The 24,927-nt window shown below is 55.9% G+C and overlaps 1 protein-coding gene across 1 annotated transcript in view; it reads right to left on the reverse strand.

The window, feature by feature from the left end:
• JPH3 (junctophilin 3) overlaps positions 1–24,927 on the reverse strand; it is a gene marked incomplete at its 5' end in the record, with an annotated part of 82,233 nt that overhangs the window by 39,230 nt on the left and 18,076 nt on the right. The window contains one exon of the mRNA XM_079723639.1: positions 7,901–8,678. Coding sequence (XP_079579765.1) covers positions 7,901–8,678 — 778 coding nt within the window. The remainder of the gene's footprint in view (positions 1–7,900; positions 8,679–24,927) is intronic.

Consider the following 24,927-nt stretch of genomic DNA (forward strand, 5'->3'; position numbering starts at 1 on the left):
AGATCCCGCGTGCCGCAACTAAGACCTGACGCAGCCAAAAAAAAAAAAAACCCCTCCAATTAAACTCCTCAGATCTGACCAGTGTGGACATGGCAGTCCCCGCACCTAGGGAGCCCCTTCACTCAGGTGGGGAGACTGAGGCTCCACGGCTGCCCAGGAGTCAAGGGCAGGGGAGTCTTCCCTATATCCCCCACCCCCGCCTGCTCTAACAAAGGCAGCCTGGTGTCCCGTCTTTCCTGGTGATGTGTCACTCTTCACAATGACCCTGCCAGGCACACGCTCTCTTCAACCCATTTTACAGAGTTGAAAGTGAAGGCCCAGGGAGTTTATGCACCTTGCCTGGGGCCACAGCACTACTAACAGTGGAATCATTTGCCATTTCCCTCAAAGATGGGAAAGAAACTGGCTCCGGCTGTAACAGGAGGGTTTGGGTTTAGATTTAGAGGAAAAAATCCCTGCTGTCACCAAGCCTGGGGACAGCTCACCAAGACCATTTGGGAGCCCCTTTCTCCAGGGCCGTGTGAGAGACAACAGCTTCTCTTGTGAAGGGGTGAGTTCAGTGGAAGGTAGGTTCAACTGCCCCAGAACCCCGGGCCAGGGCCAGGGCATGCCACCCCAGGTGCCTTTCTGATGCCAGGTGGGAAAGCTGCCTGCAGGTGAGAGGCTCCGTGCGTTCTGTCTGACAAGTGGCACAGAGCAAGGCGGGCAACGATCCTAATCCCATCTGACAGCCCGAATCCCCAAGCCCACGCGTGCAGACCGGAGGTGACAGAGGTGTGGGCAGAAGCTGGCACCCCAAGCCGACACCTGCCAGGCCCCGGGAAGCACCTTACAGACGTGAGACACAGGCCCAAGGCCAAGGGTTCCTGGATCTCCGGGACAGAGCCCGAGTTTGGGGGCACACGTGGCCCCAGAGGCAGCAGCCTCTCACCCCCAGGGGGCCCCGGGCTGGTCTCCAATGCAGGCATTTCTCAGGACCTAGCACCCCACTCCCCAGTCTCTCCCGTTCCTTCTTTTTTGTTTTAATGTTGGGAGGGCAGAGCCGGAACAGATGGCTGTCGCCCACCAGAAGGCCTCTCCTGGCACATGGCTGGCCCTCCCCCAGAGGCAGGAAGCCTCAGAGAGCCCAAATCTGCAGGACCTGGAAGCACGGCTGCAGAGCAGGCCGCCTGGTGGGAGCGAGAAGGGGACAGGCATGCCCGCTCTAGAAGGGGGACACCGGGGATATACCCCACCCTCGGCTACAGCCAGGAGCTTATGGGTTTCCTACGGAGCTGTAGCAATTCACCACATACACAGTGGCTTAGGACACCATGCATTTATTACCTTATAGATCTGGGGGTCAAAAGTCCAAAACGAGCCTGTCTTATGGGCCTAAATCAAGGTGTCGCAGGGCTGGTTCCCTCTGGAGGCTCCAGAGGAGAATCTGTTTCCTGGCCTCTTCCAGAGTCTGGAGGCACTGGCAGCCCTTGGCCCGTGGCCACATCACCCCAACCTCCACTTCCATCCTCACAGCTCTGACTCTGCCCTTCTGCCACTCGCTACTAAGGACCCCCGTGACGATACTGGGCCCCCCACCCAGACAATCCTGCAGAATCTCTTCATCTCAAGATCCCAATGTAGGGTTTCCCTGGTGGCGCAGTGGTTGAGAGTCCGCCTGCCGATGCAGGGGACACGGGTTTGTGCCCTGGTCCGGGAGGATCCCACATGCCGCGAAGTGGCTGGGCCCGTGAGCCATGGCTGCTGAGCCTGCGCGTCCGGAGCCTGTGCTCCGCAACGGGAGAGGCCACAACAGTGAGAGGCCCGCATACCGCAAAAAAAAAAAAAAAAAGATCCCAATGTAATCATATCTGCGAAGTCCCCTTTGCCACAGACAGTCACACATCCACAGGTTCCAGGGATTATCAGGATGTAGATGCTTTGGGGGGCTGTTATCAGCCTACTGCAGGGAGAAACCCCTCGATGACACAGCAGTCACTCAAGGCCACCCCACCTCCCCCTCCTGGAGCCCTCCCATCCAGCCAAGGTAAACTGGTGCAGCCTCTTGCCAGGCAATGTGGCAGCAGCTTCTACAATCTTTAAATGCACATGTCACTCAGCCATGCCTGCTCTGTGGCATCGTGGTGAGAAAGACCCCTGGTGAGAAAGACCCCTGCCAGCAGCTCGGGGGGTGGGGCGCAGAGGACAGGGACAGTCTCTGCAGCCTTGTTTGTAAGACTGAGAGATGGGACGCATCCGAAACATTTGTTAGCAGAATAAGTTAGACCACTGTGGTGCATCCACACCATGGTATATGATGCAGCTGCTAAGGAAACATACCTGACATGGAAAGCGTCCCGGATAAAGGTGAGGGGAAAAGAAAAACAAGCTATAAAACAAGTCGAGTACCATTCTATCACTGTAACCGGGAATCATGTAGGTGTGAGACACTTACCTGTACACGTGCTGAAAAAACCGTGATTCCCTCTAAGGAGATGGACAGCCCACGGTGGGACATGGTTACTTGATACCGGTCTGCCTTGTTGCGTTAACATTTTTTACAGGGATATATGACTCTTAACGTTTTAACAAGGAATGATAGGTACATATTTTAAAACAATAATACACCACTACCCGCCCCCCACTTTCAGATCCTCCAATATTTTGTTTCCTTTAAGATGGAAAGATGCCCCAGTTAGAGAGCCCCAGGCAACCTCCGGGCAATAATCCACCCTCCCGGTCTGGGAGACCCCACAGGGGGTCTTGTGCGCTGTCCCCCTGCACCCAGGGCTCTGGGGACAGCCTGGTGAAGATCCATAACTCAGGAGCAGAGAAGCCACAGCAGAAAGCTTAAAGCAAACAGGTCGCCCTGAGGCCCAGACAGATGCCAACGCAGGGCCGGGCATAAAAAAAGCGACTGCGCACAGCAACATTACAATAAGAAAAAGAATGACATCCTTTTTCTTTCTTTTTTTTTAAAACCAAGACGAGACCTTCTTGAAGTCAGCAGAATATTTGCTAATATAAATGTTAAACTTACGGACTGTAAGTTCCCTCAGTGGCTGGAACCATGTCTTACTTATCTTTGTATTTAACGCTTCAGGTAGTTCCTGGCATTCAATACATTTATGTGGAATAATTGGAGGGAAAAAAAAAAAAGCGACTGGGGATTTGGAAGCCCTTCCCCGAGTAGGCCTCACCTGAGGTTTCATACGCCAAACCCTGCCTGTCCCAGGGTCAGGGCTGTATCTGGAGAGCACTTTGAGGAAGCCTGCCAGCACCCCGCTATTCACAGTTAGGGTCCCCAGAATCTGGCGCAGGTCTGAAGGGGCCAAGAACAGGAAAAGGGCAGTAGGCAGCGCCCGAGATGTGAGTTCTAGTCCCGCCTGGGCCACTGCCTGGTTCTGAGAGCCGGGGGCTGCCTTGCTGGCACGGGGGCCCGGCTCTCAGGCACGCTGCCCGCGGGGTCCACTCTCCCACTGTGCTGGCAGGGATGACCTCCGACCTTCAGAAGGGCTGGACTGCCTGGCGTGAGGATTCTGAGTGCAGCCGTCAATTAGCCACGTCTGCCGTGGGTGCAGGAGAGAGGAACGGCTGCCCACGTGCCAAGAACTGTCACCTTCCACACCTAAACGTCTGGTCAAGGTCCCTCCCAGCTCCACCCGCCACCATTCTGCTCACTCAGCAAAGCATCACAAGACAGGGGCGTCAGCCGACGGCCGCACGCGGGCCTGAGGCCATGACGCCGTCCACCGCGCCCCGACCGCCCAGCAGCCTCAAGGCGCAGTAGCAGGTGCCTCGGCTGCCCCCACCTCCTGCCCCCGTACCCCGGCCCGTCCAGGGCTGCCCGTCCCTCGGGGAGCAAGAGATCCTGGAGCAGCACGGCCGCCCTGCCTGCAGCTGCTCCCCACTCAGCCCCAAGCACAGAGGTCACTCCCGGGAAGCAGAGTTGGCTCCCAGCTCCAGGCTGCGGGTGTAGCGCCACAGGGCACCAGGCCAAGTGGCGGGGTGGGGGGTGGACACGAGCGTCTGTTCCACCATCCAGCCCCTGCCCCTCTGAAAGGGCACGTTCGGGCGCAAACCTGGTACCTGCAGGGTGTCCAGGTGGGGCAGCGAGTTGTCACATAATCCCCACAACGCAGAACCCTGGGGCGGGGGATTAACCTCTCCTCCCCTCTGTGGAGCCAGGGGACCCACGAGGCGCAACAGCGCGCCCAGGTCAGGACTGGCCCATGTTTGCGGGATGTCGGGCCTGGCCCCGAGACAGACTAAACCCGCAGGAACTCGCAGTTCTCTCCCGTGAACTTTGACAGCAGATGCTGCCTTGCTGGACCCCGGGGCGGTGTGCCTCGCACCCTGGAGGACCTGCGGGCACCAAGAAGCAAGAAGGGACCCTCAGCCCTCTCGGGAGCCTGGCCTGGTGGTCCCCTGCCCCGCAGTGGCCAGGGCCATGCCTCCAGGACCCAGAACCAAAGGAGGCGGCCGGGGCCCCTGACAACGCGAGGGGGTGGGGCCTAAGCAGTTATTCACTCATTCATTCAAAACGAGCTCCTGCACAGACACCATGCTGAGAAGTCACAGCTGGGGCACAGCAGGGCCTCTGATGCCATCTGCCTCGCCCAGACCGACCCACCTGGCACACCCTCCCCTCAGCCCTGGCTCCCACTTTTGACCCTGACGGGGCAGGGACCTCCTCCACCTCCCGCCTTTGCTCACAGGCATGTCTGCGCACGTCTCCTCTTCCCTGGGGCCTCCTGGGAGATACAAGAGCGGCAGGCCTGCCCGACCAGCATCCTGGGGGCTCCTCAGGAATGCAGGTTCTCAGGTCCCATCCAGATCTGCTGAGGCAGAAGCTCTGGGGGTGGGGCCCGGCCATCTGCATTTTACACACCTCCTGAGGGTGCCGAGGGCACCTGAGAATCACGTGGAGAGCTTTCAAAGGGCTCTGAAGCCCAGGTGGCATCCCCAGCAAGGAGTTCAGCATCTCTGGGGTGGGCTGCCTGTGTGTCTGCCCCCAGGTGATCCCAGCGCACACCGGGGGCAGGGATGCTGGGAACCAGGTAACAGCCCCGGCTCCCCATCTCAGGGGCGGGGCCAGGCCCTGGCCCTTAGAAGCTGCGGGTACGGTCCGCCCTGAAACGGAGGTAACGGGACCCCCTCTCAGACCCCGAGCTCCGTGCCACCCCCATTTCCCAGGAAAGCCTGCGTCCCTGTCCTCACAGCAGCCGCCCTCCAGGGAAGGTCCCAGGCATCATTTCTCACTGACTCGGCTTAGTGACCGACCCCAGCTGGGGCCCGAAGACGCAGCTCCCCGCGCCTGGCCAGAAACTGACTGTGACAGTGACCACACCCCACCCAGGGCCAGCCGCTCCACAGCCTCAGGCGGCTGCCGTGGCCACTTTCACACTCCAGTGGAGGGTGGGTCTCAGGGCTCCCAGAGCACTGACCCGCCTGCATCCACTGGCTTCACTCTCCAGGACAGCCGCCTCTGGTCCTCCTCCTCCTTTTTTTCTTCTTTCTTTTTTTTCAAATCTAAGCTCATCGAGAAAACACAGCAAGTGCAGCTCCCACCACAGCCTGGAACGGAGGCTCGTCCTCATCCCTGTCGTGGTGACAGAGGACACTGTCCCCTCCCACCTCCGAGGGGTGACCCCGGGCACCACGAAGCCGCAAGGCTGGGATCACACCACGGGTGTGCATTCACACCCATCTCCGCACGAGGCCAGGGGCAGGAGGGGAGGGGCGGCCCAGCTCAGGGGACGCCTGGGAGGGTGACAGTGGTGCACGCCAGGCCCCACACACGCTGAGGGCACTGCATGTCGCTCCATCCCATCCTTCCACAAGGAACCTGGCCCAGAGAGAGTGAGCACCTTCCCCGGGCTGCTCAGCAGTGATGGGCCCAGGCTGGACGTCTCAGTGAGCCAGCACCCAATACATGGAGCCGTTGTCAGGGAAGTTCCCAGGCCTCTGCGGCAGGCGGGCAGCCGCCACTCTCATCTCACAGGTGAGAGGTGGGAAGCCTGTCCCAGGTGGGGCTACTTAAGGAGCTGGCTCTGAGCTCCGCCCACACCACCACCTCCACGGACTCCTTCATGAAGACCAGCCCCCCGCAGTTTCTGTGGGAGGTGTCAGAAAACACCTCCCACAGATGTGTCCCATGTCCCCAGTCCCAAGAAACTCGCCTGGGTGTGGGACTTTAAAGTCAATTCCGGGGAATACTGTCCATGAAACTCTTGTGCCTCTGCCTCACAAGCACCCAAATTTCTGACGACACTGTCCCCCTGCCCTGTAAAGTGCCTTGGGTCCACTGAGGTCAATGAGGTAACCAAACACAAAGGTAACAAACAGACGGAACTACTGGAAGGAAGGAAATACGCCAAACGCCAGCTGGAGTCTCTGGGTGACGCGTGAGACCTGCCCTCAGGCTGCGGCTCCCTGCCTTTTCCATACGGAGCAAGTGTTACATTTATAATGGAAAAAGTAACTATGGAACCAAATTTGATCTTAAAATACCAGACGAGTGGTCATAAATGCCGCTCCTGTTCATGCGGGCCTGAACACTGCTGGGGGAGTAGGAAGGGGTGAACAGAGCAGTGCAGGACCCCGACATTCAAGGTAGCAATTTCATCTCCCCTTCAGCTTCTTGGAATGGGTTTCATTTCCAAGACCTCAGGTGGGGGCCGCAGATAGTCTGCCAACAAACCACAGCCACCTTTTCTGTTCTTTCAGTGTGGATCAAAGGTCACTGGAAACCAGAATCAAACGAGCTAAAGTTTTATTAGTGACAAGGCTGGGAAGGCCTGAGCCGTAACTGAGCTGGGGGTCTCCCTGGAATAACTCCAGGCCTGCCCCTGGCCGGGAATACATAATCATCCAGAAAGACTCAGCGTCTGTTCTCCTGAACACCTCCTGTCCGGGCAGCCTAAGGCAGTTAAAGCAACCCCAGATCCCCGTCCCAGGCCCCACGACTCTCAGGGCGGACCCGAGGGCCTCACCTGGACCCAGGAAAGTGGACAGCAGTGGGAAGCTCTCAATGAACTCAAGTCAGGAACTGTTTCCTTAGAACCCAGGAGCATGGCCACCTGGGGGCCTTGGCTTGCAATAGGGCAGCTTCCTTCAAGCTGTGGCTGGCGGTTCCTGCTGCCCACAGCCGAGTGGGGCAGACCCAGGCTCACACACTTACCTCTGTGCTTCCCAGGGGGACCCAGGGCCCCTTCTTCCAGCTCTGAAGCCCCCACCCCTGTACCAACACCAAAGACACCTCAACGTCCAACACGGAGCCCGCCAATGGTCAGCTCTGGACCCACCGCTTAGGGCCTGGTGGCCCCGCTGAACCCTAAATGCAGTAAGTCCTGCATCCCATTCAGAACAGCTATTGGCCTACAGCACCAAGCCTCAAGTGAGCCCCCGGGCCAGTGTCCACAGCCGGCCTGTCCAGCTGGTGCCAAATCCAGGGCCCATGGAGAATCTGGGCCTCGGGCTGGGGTGGCCGAGACAGCTGCCACCCTGCTCCCACGTCCCTGCAGCACTGGGCACTCCATGCCCACCTGGGAGTGCGGCCGTGGAGGCAGCACATGTTTCTCTCAGCCCGCAGCTGTCCTATGCATGTTACCAAGCGGAATGGCCACCATCTTTATCCATCAATGTTTTACATTAAACACCAGCATATAAAACAAGGAAAAGAGAGGAAGGGAGGTCTGCTCCCTTTAAGGGGAGGCTGTAAGACCCAGAACCCCCTCAGGTTCTTGCTCCATTTCCTTGCTCCACCTCTGGGAACCTCTGAGGAACCCCAGGGTTCCACAGGGCAGAGTTTGAGAAACACCAGCGTAGCCCTCAACCTGGGCAGCACAACCAACCAAACCAGGTCCCCGTGACGCAGAACCACCCAACGCCTCCCCATGCCAGCCCCCTGCCCTCCTACCTGGAGGCCGCGATCTCCGCCTTCTGCTTGGCGATGGTGGCCGCCCGCTCGGCCGCCTCCACGGCCCGGTCCACCTTCTCGCGGACCTTGCTGGCGCGCAGCGGGAGGAGGTTCTTGCGCTTCCCGCCCACGAGGACGTTCTGCTTGTACTTCCCCTCCTCCTTGGTGCCGTCGGGGAAGGTCAGGCAGCCGTAGCCGTGCCGCCGGTTGCCAGCCCACTCGCCCTCGTACTTGAGCCCGTCCGAGCGCTGGCTCACGCCGAAGCCCGAGCGCTTGTCACTCTTCCACTCGCCCACGTAGGTCTCGGTGGTGGTGGCATCGGTGTCGTCCTCGATGGCTGACAGCTCGGCCTCGCCCTCACCCAGGCTGATGGTTGAGTGGATGTCGCTGGCCGTGGAGCTGACGGTGCTCATGCCGGCCTCGCTGCGGAAGGAGCTCTGCTTGCTGCGCTGGCTGGCCAGGCTGCTCTTAGACTCCGACTTGCGCAGCTTCAGCCCGCTCAGCAGCGAGCGCCGGAACAGCCCCTTCTTCTTGCTCTTGAGGACCTCCGAGTCGCTGTGCACCACGAGCACGAAGCCCCCCCGGGACACGGCTGGGCTACTGGCCACGGCGGGGCAGGCGTCGGGGTGCAGCGCGGCGCCGTTGGTGTGCTCGCTGCGCAGGGAGTTGATGGAGGTCCTCAGGGGCGAGCGGATGACCGCTGCCATGCCGTAGGGGACACTCTGCCGCACGCCGTAGCCCTGACGCATGCCGCCGACCCACTGGCCCTGGTAGGTCCCTGCAGAGACACAGGAGAGGGTGAGCTTGAGTGCGGGAGGGCGACGCAGCCGCCACGGTCTGCCCTGTCTCGGGGCAACTCGGCAAGGTTTACGTCGAGGCAGACAGACCATCAGACCACGGGTGCTTTTATGATTCCTGCCACTGATACTGTTTTTAAAGACCCTTCCCTCCTGCTTCCCATGGTTGGATTTCGTTCTCTCTTTTTTTTTTTTTTTTGCGGTACGTGGGCCTCTCACTGCTGTGGCCTCTCCCGTTGTGGAACACAGGCTCTGGACGCGCAGGGTCAGCGGCCATGGCCCATGGACCCAGCCGCTCCGCGGCATGTGGAATCTTCCCGGACCAGGGCACAAACCCGTGTCCCTTGCATCAGCAGGCGGACCCTCAACCACTGCGCCACCAGGGAAGCCTCTGTTCTCTCTCTCTTAGCGGTCGGGGAGGGGGAAGGGAGGAGTAAGAGTCTGATGCAGTCAGGAGTGACCTGCAGAGCTCCCCAGGCCATGTGGGCAGAAGGCCCAATCTGGGAAGACAGGGAGGGGCGTGGAGGAGAAGAAGGAAGAAACACATCCTGGGTGAGCAGCTCCAAACAGGGCTCATGGGGCCCATGAGGGGCAGCTACAAGGACACAGATCCAGGCTACAAACTGGCTATTGACGAGGCTGCCTTGGAAGGTAGTGAGATCCCCATTGCTGGAGGCATCCAAGAAGAGTTGGGAAGACCACTCAGCAAGGACACCTTAAGGCATGAAAACTGGCAGGCCTGGTATCTCCAGAAGAATCAACATTGCACACCCATGTGCACAGCAGCATTATTCACAATAGCCAAAGACAACGTGATCCATCCAAACAATGAAACATTATTCAGCCTTCAAAAGGACGGCAGCTCGGCAACTTGCTACAATGTGGATGAACCTTGAGGACACTCTGCTAGGTGAAATAAACCAGTCACCAAAGGACACACACTATTTGATTTCACTTATATGAGATACCTAGGAGTCAAACTCAGAGACACTGAAAGTAGATGGTGGGGCTGGGGTGGGGGGAGGGGATCAGGGAATTATTGCTTAATGGATACAGAGTTTCTGTCTGCAGTGACGGGAAGGTCTTGAAAATAGACAGAGGTGATGGTTGTACGACATTATGAGTATGACTAATGCCACTGAACTGTGCACCGAAAAATGGTTCAAGTGGCTAGTTTTATGTTATCTATGTATCTTTTAAAAAATATATAAAATTTATTTATTTTATTTTATTTTTGGCTGTGTTGGGTCTTCGTTGCTGTGCGTGGCTTTCTCTAGTTGCGGCGCGCGGGCTTCTCATTGCGGTGGCTTCTCTTGTTGCGGAGCATGGGCTCTAGGCACACGGGCTTCAGTAGTTGTGGCACACGGGCTCAGTAGTTGTGGTACACGGGCTTAGTTGCTCCGCAGCATGTGGGATCCTCCCAGACCAGGGCTCGAACCCATGTCCCCTGCATTGGCAGGCGGATTCTTAACCACTGTGCCACCAGGGAAGTACAGTTATCTATGTATTTTACCATAATAAAATAAAATCAGCAGCACTGGGCCCATATTCTTGCTCTACTTACAGGCTGTGTGACTCTCATGGGAAGGGTCTAAATTTCTCCTGCCATAGGTAGTTATGCAAATTAAATGACACTCCACAGGGCGGGGCTCCCCACCCTCTTCCCTCCTCCCACCCCCCGCCCCAACCTACAGCTTTTCTTGCCTCAGGGTGCAGCTGCCCACGCTGGGGCAGAGACCCAGGGCTTGCACCTGGGGTTGTGAGAAGGAACCTAGACTAGCCTCTTGGTCCTGGACGGCCCCTCCCCTGCCTGGGGTGGGTGGCCTGCGGGAAGCTGGCCCTTTAAGGTCAGACCCGTCTGCCTGGACAGTGGTCTCCCTGTGGCCAGTGCAAGCTGGGCGTGGGCTGCTGTTGCAGGGGCCTCTCACCCCCAGCTTACTGCCACTCCCACTTGTGCTTTCTCCTGGGTTGGCGACAGGGCTGTCAGATAAAACACAGGACGCCCAGTTCAATCTGAATTTCACATGAACAAGTAATTTTTAAAGACATATTACATGGGACATACTTATACTAGAAATGATCTGACTGATGATCTGAAATTCAAGTTTAACTGGGTGTCCCATGTTTATTTGCTGAATGAATCCAGATGCCCCAGCTGGGACCTCCCAAGATGTCACCCTGGGTTTCACTGGTGCTCCCCCCCGACCAAAGCTGAGGATGCTCCTGCATGAAGAGACTCAGCCCACCTCCCTGCCAGCACCCCTGCATCCCTTCAAGGCAGGCTGGGCTTTCAGCTAAGGACGCACAGGAGCTCCACAGACAGCCTTGTGGAGGCAGTGGGTATGGGGGCACAGGGCAGAGTTAGGAGTGGAGCAGACATGGGGTCAAATCCCAGCTCCACTCCTTCTGGATCTGTGCCCTTGGGAATATCTGCTTTAACTCTCTGTGCCTCGGTTTCCTTATCTGTAAAACGGGGAAGGTGGCTGTGTTGCTTAAACGTGGTAATCCATGTAATCCGTGTAAAGTGCTAGAAGGTCGTTAATGCTCAGTTAATGGTAACTAATATTCATCATCATCATCAAAACCTTAGGGATAGGACTTCCCTGGTGGCGCAGTGGTTAAGAATCCGCGTGCCAATTCAGGGGACACGGGTTCGAGCCCTGGTCCAGGAAGATCCCACATGCCGCGGAGCAACTAAGCCCGTGTACCACACTACTGAGCCTGTGCTCTAGAGCCCGTGAGCCACAACTACTGAGCCTGCATGCCACAACTACTGAAGCCCGCACGTGTAGAGCCCGTGCTCCACAACAAGAGAAGCCACTGCAATGAGAAGCCCGTGCACCGCAACGAACAGTAGCCCCCGCTCTCGCAACTAGAGAAAGCCCGTGTGCAGCAACGAAGACCCAACACAGCCAAAAATAAATAATTTAAAAAAACCAAAAAAAAAAAAAAAAGCCCTTGGGGTGAACAGCATTTTACCTCCCAGGTGAGGAAACTGAGGCTCAGAGAGGGGCCAGAAAGCCAAAGCGGAGGGATTCAAACCCAGGGCTCGCAGTCCTCCCTGTACCCGGGCTCTGCACCCAGTGAGCTCCTGCCCACCTCGTCCCGAGGGTGCCAGGCTGGGAGCAACAGCTGGCATCCTGCGAGGTGCGGCGGACCCCACCCCTTAGAAAATGAGTGCCCACGTTCCCTCCCTCAGATAAAGGGGTGATAACGGGGAGGTGCTGGGAAGCAGGCCACCCTGCCCAATCACGGAATCCACACCACGTCCCTATAGGCTGGACAGCACCGTTCCCACCTTCCAGACGTGAACGCAGAGTCTATCACATAAACGGAGACAAAGGCAAACATCAACTTTCTCTGAGAGGTGGAGCAGGCAAAACAAGGGTCCCAGGTAGGGGCTGGAGCCTCCCTCCCACTCCGAGCTCCGGGGTCCTGCCACCCTGGCCTTCCACAAGCCTCGACACTGCGCCCCTGCAGACCTGAGTGACCAGAAGCAACCACGGCCTCCAAGTCTGTTTCCACATCAGCGAAAAGAAATGCTCGGCATATTATTCCTGAATTCCGTGACTCCAGGGGTCCCCGAACAGATTAGTGGAGGCTGGAGAGGGTCAGCAATGTGCACACAGGGTGTGCCCAGACGCGAGCGAATGGTGAGGAAAAGGAGCTAGCGACTCAGCCAGCCTTTGCTTTAAAATACATACATCACTCCATGTCCTCAACAGATAGATCCATGGAGACAGAAAGCAGGTTGGCGGCTGCCAGGGGCTGGAGGAGGGGGAACAGGAATGACTGCTAACGGGGTCGGGGTTTCCTTTTGGGGTGATGAAGATGACGGCCTGGAATTAGATAGAAGTGGTGGTTGCACAACGTTGTGAATGTGCTATATCCCACTGAACTGTTTGCTTTAAAATGGCTAGTTGTATGTTATGTGAATTTCAGGTCACTTACAAAAGACAAGATGGTTAATGATTGGTACACAAAAATGAATGGAAGCAGTGAGAAATGTATAATTTCAAATCCCAAAGCAAGATAGAAGATGGGGCTTCCCTGGTGGCGCAGTGGTTGAGAGTCCGCCTGCCGATGCAAGGGACGCGGGTTCATGCCCCGGTCCGGGAAGATCCCACATGCCACGGAGCAGCTGGACCCGTGAGCCATGGCCGCTGAGCCTGCGCGTCCGGAGCCTGTGCTCTGCAACGGGAGAGGCCACAACAGTGAGAGGCCCGCGTACCGCAAAAAAAAAAAAAAAGATAGAAGATGAGCTGGTCCAGTTCTAGGCGGTTTGAGAGTAGAGTGAGGGACACAGGGCTTTGAAACAAACTCCTGAGGCCAACGGGGCCCTGACGGGCCAGCCTGCCTGGCAGTTCTGGAGCCTCGGGAGAGTAGAGCCTGCAGTGTGTGAGCCAGAAGTCAGGAGCCCTGAGTCCAGAGCTGGGCCTTTCCACTCACCCACGACCTGGGGGCCCTCACTCCACCTCTCAGATCTCAGTTTATTCACCTGTGAGATGGGGGTGATAACTGTACCCACCCCCCAGGCACATAAAGCAGTGGGCGTGGCCTCCTGCACATGGCATGACGGGGCAGCTGAGCTGTCCTTGCTTGCAGCTTGCAGTTTTATTGTATTTGCAATTTTGCTCCCAGTCAGAACACACCTCTGATTTTAGAGCTGAAGTTAGTAAGAAAAATGGATTTTGATATTACAGAAATACGCTCCAGATCAGCTCTGTTGTGACGTGCCGGGGTAGCTGGGCCCCGCCGCTTGAGAGCAAAGGGCTGGTGAAGAGCAGGAGAAAGAACGCAGGCCCTCAGCAAGGAGACAGCTTCTCCCAAAGGGAGGCTCTGGGCCAGCCTCCACTGGGCCAGAGTCTTTTCTCCTCTCCTCTTTCTTTCTTGTTTGGGGCCACCAGACAAAAGGTTGAATTCAAGGCCCTGATTCCCCATGGTGGTTCCATTGAATCCGGCTGGTTATTTACAAAAGACTAAATCCACTGTTTTGTTTTATACCCCAAGCAGCTTGTATGTGGAAAGACAGAAGCCAGCCTTGCGCAAAGAGAAGACTACACACGGCCCCGACAGGGCACCACCCTTGCGGTGTTGTGGGGTCTGTCTGGGCCGGTGCAGCCCCCAGGACGGGGGCAACTTCCTGTCTGCACTCTGCACCCCGCCGACCCCGGGCCCCGCAGCCGTGGCTGCCCCTCTCAGGGAGACGCCCAGATGCAGACAGATGGTCAAGGGGGCACCCCTGCTTCTTTCCAGGTAAGCTTGGGAGGGCAGTGCTGCACACAGGTGACCCTCTCAGGGACTCTGCCACTTCCGCTGCCACCTCACGTGCCCATCTCCATGAAGATGAGGGACGACCCCTCTGTCCCCATCACCCGGAACCCAGAATCAGGAGATCTGAGTGGACCTTAGGGAGGCCCAACCTCCCTAAACATGGCCTGTAAGATGCCAGCTGGAGTGACCCAGGCTCGTAGGGAAGAGCAGATGAGATGTGACCACCGGCGGGTCTCAGGCTTGGGTGGTGGCAGTGTCCCTGATCGCAGGGCGAGTTAACACCCCCCGAACTCCTGACCCAGCCGGGTGGGCACGGCCAGAGCCTCTGCATTCCTGACAAGCTCCCTGGTGAGGCCAACACTGTGCTCGGGGACCCACTCTGAGGGCCACTGAGACCATCTCTCCAGGCACACTGTGGGCACTGGCGCTGTCTGGCTCAGGACACCACCGGGTCCAAGTCCGAAAGCCGACTCCACCCCACGCCCCTCGGCCAGCAGAGATCTGGGCCTCGACCCCTGCAGCCGGCATCCTGGGCAGTGTGGACAGTTGGCTCTGCAAGTCACTCGTGCCTCCCCAGGGCCCCGCACGCCTCGCACACTTTTATTTTCTTCCTCTGAAGCCCCTGCCCGCCCGCTGAAGTTATTCCAACGCGTTCACCACAGAGCCCAGGGGACCAGCCTGGGGACAACGCAGCCTCTGCCATACGTCCAGGAGAGGGCCAGGTCAGTGTGGCCAGATGCGGTGACCTCCGGAGGGCAAGCCCTGGACAGGGGAGCTCTTCCTGGGAGTGGCTTGGAGCCCCCAGCAGACGGGGGCTCAGGCCTGGAGGCGGCTGAACCACCGCTTCTCCTAGTTGGCCCTCCACGGCACTCACACGCCCAGGTGCTGATGCCACGGCCCAAGTCTTCCCGTCCAGAAACCTCCCACCCAACTGGACTGACCTGGCTTGGCCTGGGGGCACAGATGACTAGGCCCTGGTCAGACTCTGCCCCCACCCCAGCATGTTCTCCCCCTGGGTCGCTGGGACCCTGACAAGGTGATGCCACTGGACTCCCAGGAGGGAGGAGGCAAAGCTCACATGACTACTACCTGCCCGAAGATGCAGAGAAAGAAACGAGACAGGAGCCGCGCACAGGAGCAGCTGGGCCTCTTCCCTCTGAGCAAGGACAAGGTGGCTGCTCCTCAGCCCCTGGCACCCGATACACCCCTCCCTCCTTCCTTGAACCCATTTGTCACTTGATGGCTACTTCTGGGCATGTATGTACCCATATGAACTGAAAGCAGGGTCTCAAGAAGATACTTGTACACCCACGTTCACAGCAGCATTACTCAAAACAGCCAAGAGGTGGAAGCAACCCAAGTGTCCATCAAAAGATGATGGATAAACCAAATGCAGTCCATCCACACCATGGAATATTACTCAGCCTTAAAAAGGAGGAGGGGGCTTCCCTGGTGGTGCAATGGTTAAGAATCCACCTGCCAACGCAGGGGACACGGGTTTGAGCCCCAGTCCGGGAAGATCCCATGTGCCGCGGAGCAACTAAGCCCTTGCGCCACAACTACTGAGCCTGCGCTCTAGAGCCCGTGAGCCACAACTACTGAAGCCCGTGCACCACAACTGCTGAAGCCCGCGCGCCTAGAGCCTGTGCTCCGCAACAAGAGAAGCCACCGTGATGAGAAGCCCGCACGCCGCAACGAAGAGTGGCCCCCACTCGCCACAACTAGAGAGAGCCCACAGGCAGCAACGAAGACCCAATGCAGCCAAAAATAAAAATAAATAAATAAAAATTTAAAAATAAAAAAGGGAGGAGATTCTGACACAGGCTACAACCTGGATGAAACTTGAAGACCTATGCTAAGTGAGATTAAGTCAGTCATAAAATGACAGATACTGTATGATTCTACATTTGAGATTCTTAGAGTAGTTAAAAATCAGACAGAAAGCACAATGGTGGGTGCTGGAGGGCAGGGCGGTTATTGTTTAACGGGTGTGGAGAGGTACAGTCTTACAAGATGAAAGCTTTCTGGAGATGGATGGTGGCGGCACAACATTATAAATATATTGAGTATCAGTGAGCCACATACTTAAAAACAGTTAATATAATAAGTTTTTTGTTTGTTTGTTTGTTTTGCAGTACATGGGCCTCTCACTGTTGTGGCCTCTCTTGTTGCGGAGCACAGGCTCCGGATGCGCAGGCTCAGCGGCCATGGCTCATGGGCCCAGCCGCTCCGCGGCATGTGGGATCTTCCCGGACCAGGGCACGAACCCGTGTCCCCTGCACTGGCAGGCGGACTCTCAACCACTGCGCCACCAGGGAAGCCCCAATAAGTTTTATGTTACGTGTATTTTACCATATTTAAAAAAATGAGGCCATGGCGGGGGGAAGGGGGGGCTTAATCCAGTATGACTGGTGTTCCTTTAAGTGACACCAGGAGTGCACTCAGAGGGACAGCCATGTGCAGAAGCAGCAAGAGGGCGGCCGTCTGCAAGCCAAGGAGAGAGGCCTCAGAAGAGCCTGAACCCAGCCTCCAGAGCTGCTAGAGAATAAGTAGCTGCTGGTTAAGCACCCCCGTCTGTGACATTCTGTTACGGCAGCCCTAGCAAACTAACACAGGATTCTCAGCCTCTAGCCAGGCGACCTACAAACTACATAAATAAGAACTAAAAGTTAGGAAAACAAATCTAGAGAAAAGATAGAAAGCCAGGTGCCGAGAACATATCAACCGTGAATTAAAAAGAGAGACTTCTCCCCTCCTGCGTGACACAGGAAGTTTCTGCGTGAACCAGGAAACCACGCCCCAGGGGACCCAGGCAGGTGAGGAGCATGGGGGGAGGCACAGGACCAGACCCGGGACTATTAGGAGGAAGTCTTCATTCTGAACAGAGACCCTGCCCGCTTCCCCGGCCCACCCAGGTGCTGGTGGCTGGAATTCCTACACCCAGGCAGGATGGGGAGAATTTCTCTGGAGAAATGGGATCAGGCCAGCAGTGAAGCCTGCACAGAACTTTCAGTCAGCTTTCTGGTACCTTACTGCAATAAGTGAACAGCCCAGGGTCATCAGACACTTGGAGAAAGCCTCCAAGAGGAAAGAGACCAAAACATACAAATAAATGTGGAAAAAATTGGAGGGAATCATGAAAAATGCAGGGTGTGGAAGACATAGATGCCAAACATTAAATCCTCATAGAGATAAGGTACTGTATCCTCAAAATGAGAATCAAAGGCAATAAAAAAGGAAAAAAAAAAAACAGAGAAAAAGAGCTCCTGGAAGTTAAAAGTGTGATGGCTAAAATAAAAATTTTGGTAAGTGAGTTGGAAGATAAATCCAAGGAAACCTTTCAGAAACTAGAACAAAAAGAGGTGGGCAAAGTAGTGAGAAATAGTGAGGAGAAAATTAGAGTCATTCATGAGTCATCCAGAAGGCCCCAAATCTATAAATTAGGAGTTCCAGAAAGCAAGGAAGGAAAATTACCGAAGATGTAAAATGGGAAAGCATCCCAGAATTGAAGGATGTGAGCATCCAGGCTGAAGGGGCTCACAGACACCCTGCACGACGAAGGAAAGATTCTCATACAAAGTCATGAGAAACTTCAGAACCTCAGCGAGCAAAGATCCCAAATGCTTCCAGAGAAGACCGACTTCACACGAAGGACTGAGAGTCAGCAGGGCATGAGACCTCTTGACAGCAACACCGAGGCCTAGACCTCAGTGGGAAATGGCGCCCACCCAAATTCTGAACAAAAATGATTTTCAATCTAGAATTACATATACAACCAATTTATCAAGTCACTGAGTCACAAAAACTATCTTTTATGCATCCTTTCTCAGGAAGCTACTGCAGGATGTACTCCACCAAAATGAGGGAGAAAATCACAGAAGAGGAAAGACATGGTGGGGGGGTGTCCAACAAACATGAGGTGGCGAAGGGAATTTCCAGGAGCAATTTTATATATGTTTACACAAAAATACCACGGATTTGAACTGTGAGGGTCCGCTTACACATGGATTTTTTCCATAGTAAAGACTACAGTACTACATGACTCATGGTTGAATCCACAGATGTATCCACAGATACAGCAGAACTGCACATACTCAGGGCTGACTATCAATTACACATGGATTCTCAAATGCGTGGAGGGTCGGAGCCCCTAATCCCAACACCGATCAAGGGTCAACTGTATATATCTTCCAGCAAACACTGAAGGAAAATCTATAAATCTGAAAAATGTGTATATACTGTATAAATAAGAGAGAATCTGGTGGATGTTTCATGCAAAACGCAGCATTGAGAGATATTTTTCTGAGCATTTGGAAGTTGGGCAACGAATTAACCACTCTTGTGTGTGTGTGTGTGTTAGTTTCTGCTTTATAACAAAGTGAATCAGTTACACATATACATCTGTTCCCATATCCCTTCCCTCTTGCATCTCCCTAACCACTGTTTTAAAGAAAACTATGTATTTGAAAAACTAAGGCGATTACTAACTCAAGCTGCACGTGAAAAGTATCAATACATGCGTGTATACAGAATCAGCGCGTTGCTTGCCTCAATACCCCAGTCTTTTAAGAATGAGAGCTATGAATTTAACAGAATTGACCTAACAGTGCTGGAAGGGTTAAGAAAGGGAAGAGAAAGGTGGTTCTAAAAGACTGAGAATCTTCACCGACCATAGTAGGAAGTCAGTACATAACAGCTAAAAGTGATCGTAAACCAAGAGAGCAGTAAGCACAGATGCAGAGACTTGGAGTTCAGTCTCTGAAGACACAGCTGAAGGAGTTTAAAGTTGTCGTTCTGGAAGCAGTAGAGGGAGGGGGCTTTGTTCTAAACACTGTTGTTTTTAGCATTCATTGACATCTTAAACTGTGGGCACATCATCTTGATAAAAATGAAAATTGTTCAAGAGGGATGGGAAGAAAGACATTCATGAGAAAGTTCTCACAATAGTGATGTTATGCTTGCTTTTCCAGCTGGAGAAACTAAGACTCAGGATTTGTGCCTCGTGGGGGCCAGGATCCGAGCCCGGGTGTTGGGGGAAAGCCCTGCTCCTCACAGAGGTCACTGGCCTGGTAGGTGCCCAGCCCGAGTATTTAGCAGGTTGGTGGGAAAGCCAGAAAGGGGCCCCAAGTGGCAGGTCGGTGGCCTTCTTGGGGGAACAGAGGGGGCAAGCTTCCCTGAGAAGGCATCAGACATGTCAGATTGGAGGCAGGAAAGTGACCGGAGAGGCCATGAGCATCGCATGCAGATAGTGGCCATTCCCGCGCTGAGACCAGGTCACCAGCCAGGAAGCCACCCCAAGGCCGGGAGGGGTCGAGAGCAAAAGCAGACACCATGGAGACCAGCAAACACGGGCCCCACGTTCATCCTTGTGCTGCCCAGAGGGTAGGGGATTCAGGCGTGGCTGGCCTCAAACCAGGGAGCCACCCAGGTATGCCCACCTCCACGGTGCGGGCAGGGGGTCCCCCATGGCCGGAGGAGGACCAGGCTCAAGAAACAAGCTCAACCAGCACCCTAGGCCGTGCCCGCCTGGCCGACTTCACGCCAGCATTGCTCCTTCTGCTTTCCTCACCGGTTCATCTGGGGAAGGTTCAGTGGGGTTGTTTTTTTTAAGATTACACGTTCTAGCTTTAGGTTCACAGAAAAATTGAGTGCAAGTACAGACACACACGAGTGCGGTGCATTTGTTACAGTCGATAAGCCAATGCTGATACATCACCACTCCCGGTGCTGCCCGTCCTGCGATTTTGGACAAATGTAATGACCTGTACCTACCATTACTGTGTCACGCAGAAGAGTTTCACGGCCCTAAAAATCCTCTGCGCTCCACCTATTCACCCTTCCTTCCCCCAACCCCTGGCAACCAGTGTTCTTTTACTGTCTCCATAGTTTTGCTTTTTCCAGAAAGTCACAGAGTTGGACTCATACAGTATGAAGCCTTTTCAGGTTGGCTTCTTTGACTTTGTAGTATGCACTTAAGGCCTCCGCGTCTCCTGTGGACCTGAACCATACTGTGTCATCCACTCCTACTCAAGAGCATCTGTGTTGCTTAAGTTTTGGTGATTATGAATAAAGGGAAGGTCTTTCCACATCAGAAAAAAAAAAAAAAAAAAAAAAAGAGATGGACCTAACTTCCGAAGAATGAACCCTGTTAAGTTTACCTTGAGAATTTCCCCACACTGGCTGCCTTCTCAGTTGCAGGCACCCGGAAAACCTTCCAGGGCAGCCCAGTCAGAAACCACAGCCACGGTGCCCAGGGACACCATCGGCTGACATCTGCTGAGTTCTCACCATCCACGGAGGGCCAGGAGCTGTCATCACAACAGGGGGCTCAGAGAGGTAAGGTGACTTGTCCAAGGCCACACAGCAGGAAGGGGTGAAGATCTGAACCTCCCCACTCAGCTGTCCCCAGAACTGGAAGGAGCCACGGGGATGTGGGGGCCAGCCCCAATGCCCGCTGGTCCCCATTAGAGGACAGGCCCACACCTGGCACCGTCGGGTGATGCGTGCACATCAAAGATGAGTCGGAGAAGTGGCTGGTCTGTAGACCCCAAGTCAGCGTCCTCTCCCCTGGGAGCCTGGTTCCGAGCTGCACTCCCTGAGGAGACCCCCTCTGCTCGCCTGTCGCCCTGACCTCCCGGGGAGTGCAGAGGCTCCTCTCCCCCCTGCCAAGTGCTCACAGCAGGTCCAAGCCAGTCAGTTCCCACAGAGAGCCTATGAGGGAGACACTGTACCCATTTTACAGACAGAAAAAAACTGAGGCGTGATGAGGTTAAGTCACTTGCCCAAAGTCCTGACGGAAGCGGCTCAGCTAAGACCCCCACCATGTGTGCCAGATTCTCAGGCCCACGTTTGGGACTATCCCTCTCCACTGCCCACCAAAAAACAGAGGGGTCAGCATCCAAGAACGCAGCCTGCAGTTCCAACCACACCAGGTCCCGCTGGCCTGGGGGTCCTCACTCAGAATGGCAGGATGACTCATCCTGAAGGAGGGTCCCTTCAGGACGCAGCTCTGCACCCAACACTCAGGAGCTGGCCCTGGGCGTCAGGAGAACCCTGGGTTTTGCTCAGAGGAGGCCGGCTGCTGCTTCGGACCCCACTGATGTCAAGCAGTGTCTTCTCTCTGGTGTGAACAGTTTCAAGGTGCAGGCTCTGGAGACCTGGGCATCCCTGACTCCAGCTTCCAAGTTCCAGCCCCATATCCCGTCGGGCCTCAGTGAGCAGGGACCACCCTTGTTCACCCTTCATGCCCCTCCCTCTGGGCCTGAACAGGGGAGACAGGAATAGAACGCAGGGTTCCCAATCCCGCCATCCGGGGAGCACCCTTCCCGGACCCATGCTCCCTCTCTGGTCACCCAGCGGGCGCTGAGGCTCAGCTGCCCGAGGCCCACAGGGCTGGCCTCTCACAGGTCGGGGGTTCATGGACATAACTGTGAGGTGGGGCAGCGGGGGGTGTAGGGCAGGGATGGGAGGAAGGTTCGAGGGAGCCCCCTCACGGGAGAGGGTCCTTGCCCAGAGTGGCCGGAAGTCAGGCAGGTCTGAGCTCGGATCCTGGACAGGTGACCTCACTCGAGCCTCTACTTCCCTATCTGCAAAATGGGGGTCAAAGTTACTTCTCTCTCGGAGCCACAGAAGAGGAGCATAGCGTGGGATGAAGAGCCAGGAACTGGGGTCAGACCGGCACTGCACTGCCTTCAGAGCTGGCCCAAGTCACCTAACTTTGCTGGGTCTCCATGTCCCCCGCAGTGAAGAGAGACAGTGACAATATCCACCCCGTGGGATGCTCGTGGAGAGTAAGAGGATGCACACTTGCAAAGCACCTCAGGATGGTGCAGGGCACGCGGCAGGCGCTGCGTTAAGTATGTCACATCAGAAGCCGCAATGGTCTAGCCCATGACCAGGCAGGCGGAGGACCTGGGGGGCCGCAATGGACACGGGTGGCCACGGCTGCTCTGTGCTGCAGCTCTCCAGCAGCATCAGCATCACCTGGGACCTTGATGAGATGCAGATTCTCGGGCTCCCCCGGGCCCACTGAAGCAGAAACTCTGGGGGTGGGCGGACCACCGGGGCTGTAACGCCCTCCAGGTGACTCAGATGCCACTCGAGATCAAGAACCCAGGTTGTCCTGTTAGAACCACCTGCAGGACCTTGAAAACTAGTAACTGACACCCAGTCCACCCAGAGACACCGATTCAGTGGGTCAGAGGTGAGGCCTGAGCAGCAGAGGGTTTTAAAAGCTCACAGGTGATTCTTATTTCAGGACCAGCAATCGTTTTCTTTTTTATGTTACATTTTTTGAGGACCAACGATCTTGTTGCTGAAAAGCTGCCCGATGGTCAAGCTCCCAGCTTCACCCCAGGCAGCAGCCTCTGTCTCACACTCTCCGGGGAGCCCCGCCAGCTCTTCCCAGGGCAGGCGTTCTATACACACACACCAAACATGCCAGGAAGGCAGCCCAGGCCGCAGGCCGAGCATCCAGGTTAAGATGGAGGATTTGGGGGCTTCCCTGGTGGCGCAGTGGTTGAGAGTCCACCTGCCGATGCAGGGGACACGGGTTCGTGCTCCGGTCCGGGAAGATCCCACATGCCGCGGAGCGGCTCGGCCCGTGAGCCATGGCCACTGAGCCTGCGCGTCTGGAGCCTGTGCTCCGCAACAGGAGAGGCCACAACAGTGAGAGGCCCGCGTACCGCAAAAAAAAAAAAAAAAAAAAGATGGAGGATTTGGGCTCAGGTGGGTCACCGAGCCCTCTGAGATGTGACATGAGCTATGAGCCGTTATCGTAGGAAAACACTAACACCCACAACCGCATGCAGGGGGTCCACACCACCGGCCCACCTGGGCCCCAGTGAGGCCCCCCCACAGGCCTCAGTTCCTGGAGCGCAGGACCCACGGGGGCGGGGAAGGGATGGCTGAGGCCCGTGTGGGGCTCCTGCTGCAGGGGGACAGGCAGAGGGAGCAACGGGGGTGGGCAGGACACCCGCTGGACCCTGGGTTCAAGTCTAGCTCCACCACTAAGCCGTGAGGCCAGGCAAATTACTTACCTGCAGCTTCCACGCCTCTAAAATGGGGATAAAATAGCTCCTAACGTGCTGGGCTGCAGCTCCTAACCGACCGGGTACCAGCACCGGAAGCAGCTTGTGAGCTCTTTTATCCCCGAGGAGGCTGCCCAGGTGTGTGTTATAGCGCCACGGAGGCCGCCCAGGTGCGTGTTATAGCTCCACGGAGGCCGCCGAGGTGCCTGATGCATCCCCATGGAGCTCCCTCCCAGGTGCCTGATCCATCCTCAGGTCTCTGCCATCTCCTCACGGACGTCTTCCCCTCCCAGTCCACCCTCTCTGAGAAGAATGACAGCGTGCTTGGGGAGCAGCTGGTCCTGCACCGTCTCTTTTTCCGAAGCCCTGAAGCGCAGAGAGCAGGATCGCTGGTCACTCCCGCTCTGAAAACCTCCTCAGGGTCCCTCCCACCTCCCCCGAGTGCCCGTTTCCCGCGGCGTGGGGACACCCCGCTACTCCAAGTGACTGTTTATCTACCAGGTACCTTCCGAGTGCCAGGGGCTGAGGGTACAGAGAGCAAAGAACCTCCTGGACCTGAGATGTAGGGGGGCAGAGAGACACTGGGTGAACCCCACCATGAAGGAAACTAGAGTAGGGCTTGGTGGGGAGGGGCAGGAACGTGGGCAGGGCCACCTGCAGGGGGCGAAACCGAGCAGGTCCTGTGCCCTGCACAGCCGGTGTGCTTGAGAAGTTAGGAGTTTCTCCAAACATAGACTCCACCGCGTCCAGGAATAAATCCCCAGGTTGGGTGAGGGGTAGAGGGCCTGTAAGGACATCTCAACTTCCAGGAGATTCTTTAAAGAGAAGCTGAATGGAAATGTAAAATGGTGCAGACATTCTGGAAGACAGTCCAGCAGTTCCTCAATTAAACCTAGAGGGGGCTTCCCTGGTGGCGCAGTGGTTGAGAATCTGCCTGCCAATGCAGGGGACGGGGGTTCGAGCCCCGGTCTGGGAGGATCCCACATACCGCGGAGCAACTAGGCCTGTGAGCCGTGGCCGCTGAGCCTGCGCGTCTGGAGCCTGTGCTCCACAACAAGAGGCCGCGATACTGAGAGGCCCGCGCACCGCGATGAAGAGCGGCCCCCGCTTGCCGCAACTAGGGGAAGCCCTCGCACAGAAATGAAGACCCAACACAGCCAAAAATAAATAAATAAATAAAAAGCCAAGCATTTGAAGCCCTTTAAAAAAAAAAACAAAAACAAACAAACCTAGAGGTCCCGCCTGACCCAGCAATCCCACTCCTCGGTTTATACCCCAAAATGAAAAGAACGAAATGAAAACACACGTCCATACACAAACCTGTACACGAATGTTCACAGCAGTATTGCTCACCACAGCCGAAAGGGGGAAACAACCCAAAGGTCCATCAATGGATGATGGATAAACCCAATACGGCCCATCCGTAGGCTGGGATATTATTGTCTTAATGTTCACACGGCACGCAGTCAAGCTACGACATGGATGAACCTTGAAAACATTACAGGGAGTGAAAGAAGCCAGACAGTGCAGGATTCCATCTATACAAATGTCCACGATGGACAGATCCGTTACGACAGAAACCAGATTCGTGGTTGCCGGGGGCTGGGGGAGGGGGAGGGGGGTGGCGGGGCTTCTTTCTGAGGTGATGAAAATGTTCTAAAGCTGGCTGGTGACGCTGCACAGCTCTGTGAATATACTAGAAATCATGGAATTGCATGCTTTGAATGGGTGAATTGTATGGTGTGTGAACTGTACCTCAAACTATTAAAAATAGAGCCTCGGGTTAGTGGAGACCCTGCAGTCTGAGTGGGCCTGGGGGTGAGGCGGGTCCACCCTTCCTTTGCCCTGGGGGGGGTCTGGGGGTCTCTTCCCCCTCCTGACAGACATCACAGCTACCCTGACCACCCCAGTGGGGATACCTCCACTT

Source organism: Hyperoodon ampullatus, assembly GCF_949752795.1.
Source record: "Hyperoodon ampullatus genome assembly, chromosome: 18".
Taxonomy (NCBI): Eukaryota; Metazoa; Chordata; class Mammalia; order Artiodactyla; family Ziphiidae; genus Hyperoodon; species Hyperoodon ampullatus.